The sequence below is a fragment of the Neomonachus schauinslandi genome, chromosome 6 (assembly GCF_002201575.2).
Source record: "Neomonachus schauinslandi chromosome 6, ASM220157v2, whole genome shotgun sequence".
Lineage (NCBI taxonomy): Eukaryota > Metazoa > Chordata > Mammalia > Carnivora > Phocidae > Neomonachus > Neomonachus schauinslandi.
The window spans coordinates 13868741-13885054 of record NC_058408.1 but is presented as its reverse complement, the minus strand read 5'-3'; the positions used below and the strand labels follow the sequence as shown (position 1 = coordinate 13885054).

Sequence of the window (16314 nt, the reverse complement as noted above, 5' to 3'; positions counted from 1 at the left end):
ATATAACAGTATGCTTACTTGTACAGCATGACAATTTAGATTAAGGGTTGATGTTCACATTTTTTTCAGATATTTAACTTGAGAAACACATGTAAATAAATAGTCCCTTAAATCAGATTCATTTTCTTTGACAGAATAACCACCACCATCACCACTATACTTGTTCTCATTTCATCTATACAAAAAGCTGGACTGAAATGATGATAAGATTTTTAAACAGAACCTTACAACCTTTAGGTACAATTCCTTATGTAATATTAATATTGGATTTTAGGTACTATATTTTAAATGGAGTCATTTATTTCCTGATCTTTCAATAACCACTCAATTTGAATGCTAACTTAGAAAAATGTAACACCTGTTTTAAGACCATCAGTTTAAAAACTTTTTTTTTTCAAAAATCTCTTGTCTATAGAGAACAATGATTAATTAAGATGCTTAGGGGTAGGATATCTTGGCTAACTGAAATGCTATGCTTAAGTCAGGGTAATTGAATTCACTTTATTAATGCTATATCCCAAAATATATATCTCTGATGGATCATTATTCTGAGGATTATTCACTCTGAATTGTACTTGATGCAAAAATTCTGGAAATACAGGAGATTCACCCTGCATCTTCTGGATAATGGTCTCAGAATATTCCTCAGAATTTTCATTTGCTTAATTCTCCTAAAAGAGGTAAATATTAGAGGCTTGTTAGCAGGGCTCCCAATAAATCAGTGCTTTAATCTAACAGAAGTACAGCAATAGTTTTTTCTTTCAACATTAAATTCTCAAAACTGTTACTACATTCGCCCGTCATGTATATGGGAAAAATTATTTTTAAAAATCAGGTTAACTCTGGTCCAAAACCTCCTAAACAGTATAAGTCTTTCTGCAAATGAATGGCCTAATGATTGAAGCTTAGTTAGGGAGAGTTATTTAGAACAGTTTTTTAATCTGCAATTAGGGTTTGAAATTTAATGCAGTGGCTGTTGATCTAAAATTCACCTGAAATTATTTTTCACAGACTATTAAAGACAAAGGCTGGCTCAAATATATATGAAATATAAAAGAAACATAAAAGGTTGCAATATAAAGTACTTTAAATATTAAATATAAAGGCATATCATATATAAAGTATGAAAAGTTTAAAATATTTTGCATTTTGACCCATAATACAAATGTTCTCTAAATCATGAGATTCAGTATTTAGTATACCTAATAATAACAACAGTAACTATCATTTATTAAATATCTATTATGCGACAAAATTGTTCTGGACCTATGATGTACAAATAACCTCATTTAATCCTGACAACACTTCTGCAAATTAAATATTGTCTCTACTTAACAGAAAGAGAAGATGAGGTTCAATTTGTCTTTAAAAGTAAAAAGAAGAACCAGAGTGGGGATTCACCAAGCTCAGACTCCAAAACCTCTAACTTTTCTGTAATACCACTTTGTCCTTGACAAAACTAAATAGAGTCAATCCTCATTACCATTTGAGAGTTCCACATGTACAAATTTGCCTACTCACTAACATATATCTGTAGCCCCAAATCAATTCTCTTTTTTAAAATTTTATTTTTAAGTCATCTCTCTACCCAACGTGGGGCTCGAACTTACACCCCCAAGATTAAGAGTCGCACGCTCCACCGACTGAGCCAGCCAGACGCCCCACTCTCAAGTCAGTTCTTGTAGCACTTCTAGGGTCATTCAGGAGCACTGAAAAATTTGTCCCCTGGTGCATGTGTGCATTCCCCACTGAGGTCAAAAAAGACAACAGTACCCATTCCTGTTTCAGCTCTAACTCTGTACACAAGTGTTGTTTTTGTGGTTTATTTGGTGCCCCATTTTTCAGTTTTGTGTTTTTTGCAATTCATTGTTTTAAATGAACCCCAAGCACAGGGCTGAAGTGCTGACATGGGTTCCTAAGCATAAGAAGGCCATGACGTGCCTTGAGGAGAAATACACGCATTAGATCAGCTTGTTCAGGCATGGGTTATAGTGCTGTTGGTCATGAGTTCAATGTTAATGAATCAACTATATATATTAAGTAAGGTGTTTCTAGACACAAAGATACGTAAAACAAGGTTATGTATTGATCGACTGATAAAAATGTCATGACCGGAGGCTCACAGGAACCTAACCTGGTATTTCCCTTAGGAGCAATGGTTCAGTATTTGCTAATTAGTGTTCAGGGCGACTTTAGAGAACATAACTATGGTGAATAATGAACAATCCAATTGAAAACTTTTCCCCGAAGAATGTTCCCATTAATATTTCAGTGAAAGACTCTTCAGTCATTTCCTTCAGAGGTCATGACTAGCTGTGCAGTCACCACTCATCTGCATAAGAGAAAGAAACCTCTCGCTGCCATTCTGTTTCATGGGTGTAGCTACATGTGTCTGCCTTTGCTCAGAAAATTAATCTCTCTTCAAAGCAATCTGGCTTTCCAGTGTGAAAGTCTGAGGAATTAAATTTAATTCTTATTTCTGGATGTCATGGGTACTGTTTAAATATGACTATTTTGTGAGATTATGATTTTTAAGACTAGACTGTTACATACAATATGGACAGCATGAGAACAACAACAACAACAAAACTTAGCAGAAGAATTTAAAAATATCAGCACAAATTGGAACTCTTACCTTTCTTGTCCAAGTCAGATATTTTATTGAAAAAAAAAAAAATTACAGTACTTAAAAATCCAAACAAGGACAATTCAGGATTGAAAGAAAGAAAACCTGAAGGAGCCCATTGTCTTCAGTAAAATTTGAATACAAAAAAATGTAGACCAGGAAAACAGTTTATGGCCTAATGCACTTGTTCCATGATAAACACACATATATAGTATTTCTCCATCAAGTGAAACTTAATCACCTTTTTACAATTTAGAGAGGGAAGGCAGCTTTTACTATGGTTAAGCCATGTATCATCAATACCATGAAGCTAGCCTATCAGATGTAATAGCTTCTATAAAATACCACAGTGAGATTGCAATAAGCCTAGAAAATGGGCTACAAATCCCAGCTATGCTCAAGCAAGCAGTGAACCAAAAATAAAAATAGGTAAAACTGAACCAAGAACTAGATAGCATTCATCTAGATTCATGATTGGTAAGGCAAAGTTCATAGGCCAAGGTTTTAAAGTGACTTATTCAGGTCTAAAAGGCAGTCATTATACAAAATAAAATAAAAGCATTTATGTAATTCAGAAAAAAAATCACGAATTTTTACTCTAAAGGACATAGCACAAAAAAAGCTTACTTACAATGACCAAACACCACATTATTGTACCTCTAAAATATCACTTTAAATATGCAAAGGTAAAGATACTCGAAGTTGCACTTTATCATATTTAATCTCTCCAGTTTAGACAAGCAATCTAAAAGATGTCACACGCTTTCTGCTTAATACATTTTCTGAAATCTTTCAGACTGTAATACCTTTAGGTAAAAGAAATGTCAACTTTAAGTTTCTTTCCCAATCACCATATTTAAGTTAGCCATTAAATGCTGAATTAACAATTAATCCATACAACAATATAAAAATACATGTATTAAATCACAGTTTTCATCAATTATTGGAACGTAATAAAAAATACTCAACATTTTAACATACCATTTTGAAGAATTCAAATGGCCTGAATGTTGTAGAGTGTCTAAATTGTACCATCAATAGAAATGTTACATTTTCCCCTCTGCTTATGAAAATGAGCTCATGCAAGTATTTCTGACACTCACAGTGACACATATGGTCTGCCAAGGGTGTGCAAGCAGCTCTCACTTTTAAACATGACAATATGATTCAGAGGCATACAGTATTAGTTGAAATACCAGCTTTCACATGATTTCCAGAAGCTCTAAGCCAAAATGATAATTTTGAGTGGTTGCAGGTATCAGACAGAGCAGGTAATTTAAAAAGTAATAATAAATTATTCTACTAGCACAGACTAGTTATCACTGTAGTTAGCTTAAAACTAGGATGATTTTTTTTTGTAGTACAATGAACACTATACTATAAAATACAATGGGTTTGCAATACAGAGCAGATTTTCCAAGTAGAAAGCAAACTGAACAAAACAGAAATTCTAGTAAAGATTATCAACCTTACCTACTACTCATCTTAGCCCTTGTTAAAATACCCTGAGTAAAATGCAAATATTTTAAATAATGCTGGTTATATAAGACTTCTCTAAAAATGAGCCATAAATGTCAATGCATCATGTTTATTTACAACAGTCAGAGATGTAAAAATTAGTTCTTAACCAGTCACAATATAAACATTAAGGAATACTTATGTGAGATCTGGAAGTTTTCCATTTTCTAGGTTTTGTTAGTATTTTGGCAAAGCAAGTAATACATAAATGGGTTCAATGTAAAAAAAAATCATAAAAGAGAAAAATATATAAAATTTACAGTAGTTCTACCCACCCTGGGCCAACCTAGATCCCTAAAAAGCCTCCCCAACCAGGTTCACTTCTGACTAAAGGAAGAATACCAGTCCTCCACAGCAAAAACAGCCCCATCTTTTCATCAAAGAGGCTCTCACTTCAGTGATATTCCTCCGGGGGAAGAGGACAGGAGCCAGGTTCCCTCGAATGTCATTCCCCAGATGTTCAAAACGTAACTAATTTATTAGCATTAGAAGATTTGGTTTATAGGGGAATCTCACTGGTCCAGTTTGTAGCCTACAAAAAAAATGGATTATTTTTAAGTATAACATTAGAATATGAATAAAGGATGAGGATGTGGCTTTTTATTCCATAGAAATGGATACATTTCCAAGCATGACAATTAAACAAAAAAGCATGCCTACCATTGAAGTTGTGGTCCCTCCCGATTTTTTAAAGTTCTTGGAAGGCATTCCATGAAGGCGACTGAGTCTAGCTTGGAAACCTGGAAAATCAAAGTCCTCAATTTAGGAGATTCTATGATCACTGTTCCTATCAATACAGAATTCAAAATAAGTCGGAGGTAGGAAACGTCTTATACACATAGTAGCGGGGAAAATGCAAAACACACTTAAAAGATCTGAAGCAATGCCTAGTAGCGTTCTAATGAGCTTAGCACACAACCACTGATTATTTAAGATTTATGGTATTATTCAATAGGGCTTTTCTTTCCTCCTAATTTACCTTTCTAACATTTCAACATCTTCACACTGGTCCTAGCAAGGAGGCAAGTCAATCTTTCTAATAATTAGAATGCATGATTAATGTAGTAGCTGAATTACTGTTTGACATGTGTCTTTACAGCATCTTGTGTTTAGACACTTTCATTTCCATTTTAGCCTATCCTCTTTTAATGGTTATTCCTAGATTCACTATAAGCCCACCATATTCAGCAGTCAGCAAGTGCTACTGACCTCTTCTTCCCGGATGTGACATAAGAGGGAAAGAACCAGTTAAGATACTTTCAAAGACAGGATCTGGTAAATTTTTGTCTAGCTCAGTAGGGTCTTCCTTGTCCCACCAGGGCACAATTCCAGTGATGCCGCACGCTCCACCTGATTCCTTCTCATAAAACCAGTCACTCTGCTCATCATCACCTGTGCAAATACAAGAAATCCCCCAAAGACTGTTTTATTATCCAAATACACAGAGTTACCAGATTTAGGTTTAAAGAATGCAAGACAGCAATTAAATCTGAATTCCAGAGAAATGATTTTTCATATAAATATATAGTACCTGCACAAAATTTTTAGTATGTCTAAATACTGAATGGGACACACTTATATTAAAAAATTATTTGTTATATATATACCTAAAAATCAAATTTAACGGGGGATCCTGTATTTTACCTGGTAATCATTTACATAATCAATACAGAAAACTTCTCATTCTATACCATGGCTTCATTAAAATGTTTTTTAACACTACAACAAGAACTGCCAACATAAGCTGCTATGTTTTAGAACCAATTAAAAAATGTGAAAAACAATAATACAGGTTATTTCTAGGGCAAAAACTACAGAGAAATCCATTTAAGTTACTACCCTTTCCAAATTAAAGAAAAACAAGCCTTAATCTCCTACAGGGAATTTAAAGTATAAAACTGTAGAACCTGTTCTCTGCAGCTGATAATGGTATATAATTAGCTTAATTTCATGATTTGTATGGAGTGTAAAAGGGGAAATGATCATGAACAGATGTGACTAAATGAAATTAATCTGATTAAGTTCATTAAGAAATAGTTGTGAAAAAGTTGATTTTAAATGAAAAGTGACAATACCACAGAGTTTACAAAGAAACTATTACTGGACTATGACAAGCAAGGTATTTTTAAGGCAGAACACTATCCATAGTAAGGTGGACTTTTGGGAACACCCACGAGTGTAACCATGGAGAAACGATCCATTTAAAATTCAGTTTAAAATGTACTGAAAAGAAAATGTGAATCAACAGTATTTTGTTTTTAAAACAGGAACAAGGGGAAAAAATACAGAAGAAGGCAGATGGCTTTTAAAAATAGGTGGCAAATAGTTTTTTGAATATGATCCTAGATTCACTCAAGTCTTCATGATTCTTAGAAAAATTAATTCTGGTTTTTAAGAGGGTCATCACAACTGCCATAAAGTTTTTCCCTTTACAGAAAGAGATTTCTGATTTCCAAAATCTCTTAGTACAAGTATTTTTTAAAAGCAAACTAGGACAAAAACAAAGCTTCAACTGAAAATGACTTTACGAGAAACAGCCATACTTCAAATTACGAGCGAGTGAAGTTTAAAGCATTTGGAAAAGCAACGCCACCAGTTTATTTCAATTGAGGATTTAATAAAAATTAATAAAAATTAATTTTAAAAAAGGCACATTTCAAAGCACATAAATATTGGTACTTTTACTGAGAATTATATTAACATTTCCTAGAACAGGTATAGGTACAAGAAAAGAAAGGGAGTCACTTGAAACTAATTACCTTTCATCTTGATTCCAACTGAAACAATGTTAATTATACAAAAATGAGGTTATTTTATTTTTGATGTGATACACAACCTTGTTCTTAGCAGGGAAATCAAATAGCTAAAGATTAAGAACTTGAGCTCTGAAGTCAGTCAGACCAATTAGAATTGCAGTGTTATGTGACATTGGGGAAGGTATCTCGACTCTATGAGCCTAAGTTTCATCATACCTCCCAAAAAAGAATCTCCCAGGGTTTTCTTAAGAATAATATAAAAACCTAAAGTAAACTGAATGAAAAAAGCACTTAGAAATGTAAAATATAATAAGCTCATAATAAATGCTAGCATATTATTTTAAACCACTCAAAGCTTTTCAAAGATGGACAGACTTGTCCAAAAGTTATTTTTTTTTAAGTTTTTTTGGGGGCGCCTAGGTGGTTCAGTCGTTAAGCAACTGCCTTCGGCTCAGGTCATGATCTCAGGGTCCTGGGGTCAAGCCCCGCATCGGGCTCCCTGCTCTGAGGGAAGTCTGCTTCTCCCTCTCCCACTTCCCCTGCTTGTGTTCCCTCTCTTGCTGTGTCTCTCTGTCAAATAAATAATTTTTTCATTTCCTTTCATTACCAAATGCAACATTTATAAAAACTTAGTAGACACATGTATTTAAATGAGAATTTAGGTATATTATCAAGGTAGTCAAACTCACTCTGAGCCCCGAGGTTCTAGCACATTTCAGCAAACTCTCTTAACTTTAAAAAGTCTTTGGTCTTTAAAACAGTATGTACCTATTTATCTGGAATATCTATGGGTTTGTAAGTAAGCCAAAATGAATGATCAATTTATTTTATTCCTACCAAGAGGAATGAACAGACTAAGAAAAAAATGCCTAGGTAGCTATTGTTTTCTTCTTTTTTCCTATCAATAGACTATTTATAATTTAAAACAATAAATTTGGGGTCTTTTTTAATCCCTTAGAACTTACTGCTTTCCTCTAAAGATTCTCAAGAAAGGCAGATAACATTTGCAGGTATGCCTCCTGCCCTCTGAAGGTTTCTCCTATTTTCTTCCCAAATAGATGGTTTCAAAATAATGCCATGTGAAAGTGTGAAAAGCTTCAGGGATCTTTAAAGATGTAAAAGACCTAAGTTGTAAGACATGACTGTTTTAACAGTTTACAATATTGAATTCATGAAAACTGTCTACTTACAAACTAGGGAGGATGAATAAATGTCACAGCTGAATAAAAATGACAAATGACTTGCAAATCCACCTTTACTAATGCTTAAACAGTATTAAATACATTCGGAATCAGGCAGAGAATGAGAACCAGTGTCTTGTGAACTTGCTAAGAGATAAAATTGTAAAGACTGAGGTATGTAAAGCTTTCTTAAGGAAGATAATCCTCCCTTAATATTATTAGCTCCACAGGCTAGCTTTTGGAGATAATCAATTACTTTAGGTCATGAAGACAGGATACTGTTCATAGTATAAAAAGAACTAAACCCCAGTCCACTAAGTAGGTGTGTGTAAGTTAAATGGGTTGCCATCATCAACTTAAGAAATAACTAGTAATAAGCACAACTTTAAAATGAAGACGTTTTTCCAAAGGAATAAAAAAATAGCATTTCAGTACCTTGTCTTCCCTCATCATTGGTAAATAAGCCAGCATCAGTGCTGCTGAGACTGCTGGAATCACTGTAATAAGGGAAAAGGAAAAAAAAAAAAAAACAACAAAAAAACAGATCAAAAGAACAATTGATCTCTCAGTCGTAAAATTTTAAAGAGACATGGCAGCTCAGAGATGAAACTTAAGCCTGACAAAGATCTGAAAGAAAAGATGATTTTTTTTTAATCAAACTGCAAATATTCTGGTTCCATTAACTACAGAGCATATTATTTTTGGCACATAAAACCACAGGAATCTAATGGGACCCTGACAGTAAGCCAGATGTGACTGCAACGAGGTGCTGACACAATTGATGTATTTTATTATCTGCTTTCATCAAATGCTCACTGCTCCTTTCTTACACCGTGCAATTCAGCCTGAGCCCGGAACACCACTGCTCAATAAAATGGGGAAAGTCTCAATCAAAAGCAGGCTAAGCCTTTCTTCAGCATATGAAATAGAAGGGCCCGAGATGAAATTACTTTTCATGACATTTGCAAATATTCCAGAAAAGACATTACTTAAGAATGCACAACAACTCTATTACCTGGCAAGGAAGAAAAAAGTTTACAATGGTAACAATCCATTAAATCAAAGTTAAAATCTCTCTGAGCAAAAACAGCAAAATACGGAATATTGCCAATAATATTAAGGAGAGTATATGTAAAAATAACAGGTTCTCCTACTTCCATAGAAGTTCGAGTGTGATACAAAGTCCTATTTCACATACAAATTAAAACAAATAGGAGATATTTGACTGACATGAACTGTCACTATTAGTCATGCTTATATGAAAATCTAGTTAGTTAAAAAAACCACAAAAAAGCAGATCATGTAGTAAAGGCTTGGCCTCTAAAGAAAATTGATAATGTTCTTTAAAAATTCTCATATACTCTTCTTCCTGTAATTCTTAATTTTAACCAATCAGGAAGTTGCCCCAGGAGAATTTTATAATACTTTTCTCGTTAACATGTACAACCCTGTAACCTGACTTACTAAACAAAACTAATCTGTTTAAAAAAATTAATCTGTGGGGAGCCTGGGTGGCTCAGTCGTTAAGCATCTGCTTTCAGCTCAGGTCATGATCCCAGGGTCCTGGAATCGAGCCCCACATCGGGCTCCCTGCTTCACGGGAGGCCTGCTTCTCCCTCTCCCACTCCTCCTTGCTTATGTTCCCTCTCTCACTGTCTCTCTCTATCAAATAAATAGACAAATAAAATCTTCAAAAAAATTAATCCGTTTTAAAAATATTTAAATTGAGAGTTTAGGATTAAAATTATAGATGAGATCTAAATCCCTATGTTTTCTTTTTTTAAAATTTTTTTGTTAACATATAATGTATTATTTGTTTCAGGGGCACAGGTCTGTGATTCATCAGTCTTACACAATTCAGTGCTCACCATAGTACATACTAAATCCCTATGTTTTCTGAATATAGAATATCATTTCAATTATTTGATTTTTAAAAAATAAAAAAGTATAAGGATTTATTAAATGGTACATTTCCCCTAGGAACTCTAAGTTAGTACATTTTTCTTTAACTTTCTTCATGTTAGGAGAATATATAAAGCTCCCTATACTGCACAAGTGTTAATTAAGGAATACTTTCTTAGACAATCACATCCATAATTTCTTATTTACAAATGCACATGCTCTCCTATGCACAGTGATGTCTGAGTATTAAAAACACTTTGGAAACTTCATCATTTTGCTATTTAGCTGTCCAAACTACTGTTGATTTTTATTTTTTTTCTCTTCAGTGATTGCGTAGTGCTTTCTTGTTTGCCTGTATCAACACAACCCTAACACAGGGCCTTATCCTACACACTTGAGTCACAATTCTTGTTCTGAAATCCTTGAGGCAACATGTATTTAAAGTCCACAATTTTTCAAATTTTGGAAAGATATGTTCTAAAATGACTAATAGGGGTCTGGGGTAGAACTCCAGAATCAAACTTATTAATATATTTTTTCAAATAAATGAATGAATATCCACATTAAATCCAGGTCAAGCTAGGTCTGGCCACAAATGAGTTAGTTTTTCACAGCTTTCAGAATTCAGATTTATAGATAAAGGACTGTGAGATGTGAAACTATGTGCTCTTTTTCTGGGGGGGGGGGTACAATGGTTTTCTAATTTCTGAGTTCAGATTTACCTCTTTTAATATTCTACATACAACCAGGCTCATTGTTTACAAATACAACTTGCTGACTAAAAATATTATGACATCTTGGATGGGATCCTGGAACAGAAAAAGGACATTAAAGAAAAACAAGGAAATTCTAATAAAGTACTGACTTTTGTTAATAATGCATCAACATTGGCTTATTAATTCTGACAAGTGTATCAGAATAATGTATGACATTAACAGCAGGGGAAACTGGGTATGGGATATATGGGAACAGGATATACAGAAAATCTCTGCACTATCTTTGCAACTTTTCTATAAATCCAAAAGTATTCTAAAAGGAAAAGTTTATAAAACATGAATGTATCTACGCATATATATATAAATTAAATAAAATAATAAAATGTTTTTTATTAAAAATCTAAAATTACTTCCCCATACTTGTTGGATTAAATGTGGATTTCAAGGCTCTGTATGGATGAGCCCTACCTAAATTCTTCCCATCTCCATCTCTGGTCCTTTTATTTATGTTCTTTTTCCAACTCGTATCCCAATCTTCTCTCTCTTCTTTTTTTTTCTGAAGATTTTATTTAAATTCAAGTTAGTTAACATATAGTGTATTTTTAGCTTTAGGGTTAGAATTTAGTAATTCATCAGTTGCATATAACACCCAGTGCTCATTACACTGAGTGCCCTCCTTAATGCCCATCACCCAATTATCCCCCACCCTACTTCTTCTCCAGCAACCCTGTTTGTTTCCTATATTTAAGAGTCTCTTATGGTCTGCCTCCCTCTCTGTCTTTATCTTATTTACTCTTCTTAAAGATAGAAGGAAATCAGACTCCCCCCTAAGAGCAGCTTAGTCCCTAACGATCCTTGTCTTCATTTGGGATCTTTTTACATGTGTTTTAGACAATATGTTTCCTTATTTATATTTCACCTCATTGACATCTAGCTAGTTGCTCCAAGTACATCACGTAGTTGTTAGCATGTTCAATAAATCAGAACAAGAACTTCTAATGAAGCAAGGTTTTTCATTTTCAGCATCTGACAGCCATTATAGCTTATGTCCAAGGACACCTCTTCCCATTTTTTTTTAGCATGATATATTCCACAAATGGCTGTCAAATTAATGTTTGTACAGCAATCCCAATCCTCTGCCCCAATCTGTTCATTTCCTGTATTTTTTATTCTTGAAACCAACACATCATCTGAGAATCTTCTTTCTCATTCATCCTCCCAAATACAGTCAACCTTCCATTGATTGCAACTCTTAAAATTGCTCTATTTCTTTTCCCTCTACTATCACTGCCATAATTTACCCCTCACCTAAGGATGGATTCGAGGTCAGTGAAAACTAAATAAAACACTGTTACTGAGATCATGTTCCTTGAGAACATGTAAATCTAATTGAGTTTCTTCATAATTAAAAATTCTTCACTGGCTTCCCATTACTTACATGATGAAATCCAAACTGCCATAGCACACAAGGCCTTCATGACATGCTTACTGCTGTGGCCTCAACCACCACTTTGTTCTAGAAATAATCAATTACATGTACTTTCCCAGATACATCACTTTGCTTCATGATCCAAGCCTTTGCACAAGCTGTTCCCTCTATCCAGGATTGCCATTTCCCTCCCTGTCCAATATCTGAACAACACTCAGTGCTTGCTTAAACCTCAGCTCCTTCAGGAAGTCCTCCTTCACCAGTATTTTCTATGCAGCACACTTCATTTTCATTGTTTGCTTATCTGCTATTCCAAACTATGGGGCTGTAGGCAACAGGATCTGTCTTATTTAGTAATCTTCCCACAGAAGGAATATGCATCTAGCTCTTAGGTGACAATAAAAATAGTTACATAGCTAAGTTTAAAATAAAAGAAAGGGCACCTAGGTGGTGCAGTCAGTTAAGTGTGCGACTCTTGGTTTTGGTTCAGGTCACGACCTTGGGGTTGTGAGACTGAGCCCCCGAGTCAGGCTCTACACTCAGCACAAAGCTGGCTTGAGATTCTCCCTCTCCTTCTGTCATACCCTGCCCCCCAAGTGTGCTCTCTCTAAAATAAATAAACCTAAAAAAAAAAGACGAATAAAATAAAATAAGTATTTAAAAAAGTTATTCTGGAGTGAAAACATCCTCTTTGAAAATTTGTACCTGGGCTGTTGACTGCTGGGTAGCCTGATCATACCTAATAGATACTCAAATATTTTTTACAATGAAGAAAAATGAAGAGAGTTTCATCTCATTTTTCTTCCAGGGTAGGTATCTGTCGATAAAAGGCAGACATCAATAAAAGAGGGGCTTGGAGGATCAATCCAAAAAGCAAGTAATCTGCAAATAATCCAGAAATGGACACTTATCTCCACTGCCACACACCCTCCCTTCCCAGCAACTGAGCAAATTAATCACTTACAAGTCAGGCTAAGTGGTCCTCAGTCACAGTGGCCCAACACTACCATAGAAATAATTTTCATTCTGGTATAAAAATGTCAGCTTTTTTGGAAGAAAAGCAGATACCATAAACTGTTCAAAGTCTTCCTTAAACATTTTTTTTTTTTGGAGCAATTTTTACTTCTTCAGAAAAATTACATAAATAGCAAACCATCTCTAATAAAGGGCCCATCCTATAAACTTTTACCAGGTCCGATTCATGTTTGTAATCATATTTATAAGCAAATATATACATATATATATATTAAATATATATATTAAATCCATAGTTCACAATCTACATGATTAAAATGATGCCCATCTTGCAAATTAAAATAAAATATTCTTTCCCAGTAAGGAATTTTTTTTTTTTCTGGATCATAGTTCTGTGTTTGGTTTTAAGAAGATGCCTAAAAGGATGAACAGTGTCAATACTTTCTCATTTACTGCAGTAGCATTAATTCTGTGTAAAAGAAAAATGATCACTTACCTTTTGACGCTGTCAAAATAGTACTTAACAATTATTGTGCTATACCTGCTTTCTAGAATAAATAGATTAGACTAGCTGCCAAAGGATCATTGCTTTTCTCATTTGTCTAATGACAAGAATTAGGTTTTACAATTCATAAATGATCAGAATTCCCAGCAATCTATAGACTTCTTAAAATATCAAGCCATACACATTGAAGTGGTATCAACTTTTGATTCTCAAGAATCAAAATAAACTGATAAATTGTGACACTAAAAAGCACCAAAGGCTAAATAAAGCTCTATAATTAAACAAATAAATAATTATAAATCCAATTCTAAGAGTTACAAATGTGCTGTTATTCAAAAGCACATTCGTTCCCATTGAAAAACCATTTCCTTTTCTCTTTATAGCTGAAAATTAAAATCTTTATAACACAACCAAAAGACTTCGTGTAAATCAAATAAGCAATTTTGTTTTGTGCTAACCATCGTAAATTATAAGGAAATATAACCATGGTTAAACAGTAATATCACTATTATTATATTTTATATTATAATAATAATTTTAAAATAGAATTAAAATACAAAACACATTCAAGCACAAACAATGGAGACACATATTTTTATACTTAGAGAATATAAAAGTCACCTTTCACTCATGAGTTCATCTGAAACTTTTTGCTCTTCATAGTCCATTTTGTCCTTATTGGTCTGGCTTATTTCCTCACTTTCTAAAACTACTCCTTCATCTTGGATTTTTGGCCCTTGTCTAATTATTTTCAATTTCCTTTTTTTGACTTTGTTCTTGGTAAACTCTTGATATTGGTAAGCTCTGTCATTGTCCATGTCCTGATCTCTACAACCTTCAAGGGGCTGGGCCATGGTCCGTTTGTTAGAGATGTCCTGTGGGAGGTCCACTGCCATGCGTTTTACCTTTCTCCTTCTGCGCAGAGTTCTGTTCCCAAGGTTGTCCACAGTAAAATCCGATTCGTGCCATAGAGGTCTTTTTCCCCGTACGTTATTGTTTAAGTTTGATGATGGCCTGCGCTTAGCCACTAACATTTGGTCATCAGAGTCACTATGATCTTTTTTATTATTATTGTGATTCTCTCTGTAGTCCTTGCTTGGTTCTTCTAAACTAGAATCAGTGCCTTCACTTAAGCAGTGGCCAGGCTCCCATGGGTGATGAACATTATATGACCTTCGTTTTCTCCCTCTCCGTTTCCTTGCCTGGCGTTTCAGAGGACAAGACATGCTTCGAGAATGATCACCAGTTTCAGCAAATCCACCTCGAGCTTGCTCTGAGCTCTCCTCCAATGCGGAGACAAGATCATGAACCAGTTCTTCCATGGTTCGACTGAAATGCCTACATTTTTAAAGAAAGAAAGAAAAATTAAAGAAATCAGTATTAACCTAGTTTATTACAGCAGACAATTCACTCTAAGTCTAAAATTAAGTTATTATAAAGAAATGTTTAAAAGCGATTTTTCTATCCAAGATACCAGTTTTAAATATTCTGACTCATTTTTAAGCTCCTTCTTTTTGTATAAGTTTTCATTAAACGTAGGAATTACTTCAAGATACAGTAAGCATAATATCAGCAATGAAATATCCCAGTAATTTCATTTTTCCTGTGTAATTATGGAAGTTATTTTTGCTAAATCATTGTTCATTAGTCTATTCCTGCCCTTTCCCTAGTTTTCCTAGAACAGATACAGAACTTTCTCAATCCTTCTTCCAACTACCCCCTCCCCGCCAACGATTTCTAAATGAAGAAGGAAGCTGTACAATTCTCTACTCACCACATGGTCTACCCAGTCACTACCATATGAGGGAGATGGAAAGACTGACAGGTACTTTCAAAATTTGTTGTAATATATGTAAAAAAAGAGTTTAACCAGATACTAGACATATATTTAGGCCACACTAATCTCATAACTCAGTCAAGCAGAAAGTATGTTCTTATTCAAACTGGAGCCTCGCTGGTCTAAAATGGCCCATTATTTTTTTTATAATTCATTCTGAGACAATCTTTTGGTTTTTTTTTTTTTTTTTTTTGTAAAAGGAGGGGTGCCTGGGTGGCTCAGTCGTTAAGCGGCTGCCTTCGGCTCAGGTCATGATCCCAAGGTCCTGGGATCCAGCCCCACATCGGGCTCCCTGCTCAGTGGGAAGCCTGCTTCTCCCTCTCCCACTCCCCCTGCTTGTGTTCCCTCTCTCGCTGTGTTTCTCTCTGTCAAATAAACAAATTTAAAAAAAAAAACAAAAAAAACAAAAACCATTGAACTACGTATGTTACCAGTGAAAAAATTATCTACTTGTCAGTTAGGATAAAAAGCATTCTTTAGGAAAATTATACTGACCCTTTCTAAACACAACTCCCCAAAATTCTAAATCAGTTGGCGATGGGGCGCCCAAAATTGTTTTTAATTTTTAAACATTATAGGTAATTCAAATATGTATCTTTCTTCTAAAGATCATGAACAATCATTTCTGAGTTCTAGAAGCACCTAGGGATCAAAATATTCTCAACTACAGAGGTCTATATAATTTCCAAGTCTACAGAAGGTGTAGACACTTTTCTGTAAAGGGACAAATAGTAAACATTTTAGGCTTTGCAGTCCATTAGGTCTCTGTCATAACCATTCAACTTCAGCCACTGTAAGGTGAAAATAGCCCTAGGCGAGACATAAATGAATAGGTATGGCTATGTTCTAATAAAATTTTATTTACAAAA

At 34.4% G+C, this 16314-nt stretch overlaps 1 protein-coding gene across 3 annotated transcripts in view; it reads right to left on the bottom strand.

Annotated features, from left to right (window-relative positions):
* Positions 1-16314, bottom strand: part of GPATCH2 (G-patch domain containing 2) — a 170620-nt gene that overhangs the window by 145183 nt on the left and 9123 nt on the right. For 2 of the 3 annotated variants that reach the window (XM_021698396.1, XM_021698397.1), the window contains exons 2-5: positions 14230-14946; positions 8517-8578; positions 5354-5536; positions 4805-4884 (exon numbers count right to left, since the gene is read on the bottom strand). In XM_021698396.1, coding sequence (XP_021554071.1) covers positions 4805-4884; positions 5354-5536; positions 8517-8578; positions 14230-14946 — 1042 coding nt within the window. Of the gene's footprint in view, positions 1-2446; positions 4677-4804; positions 4885-5353; positions 5537-8516; positions 8579-14229; positions 14947-16314 lie in introns of those variants that run through there. The other variant, XM_021698398.1, reaches the window with a different exon arrangement.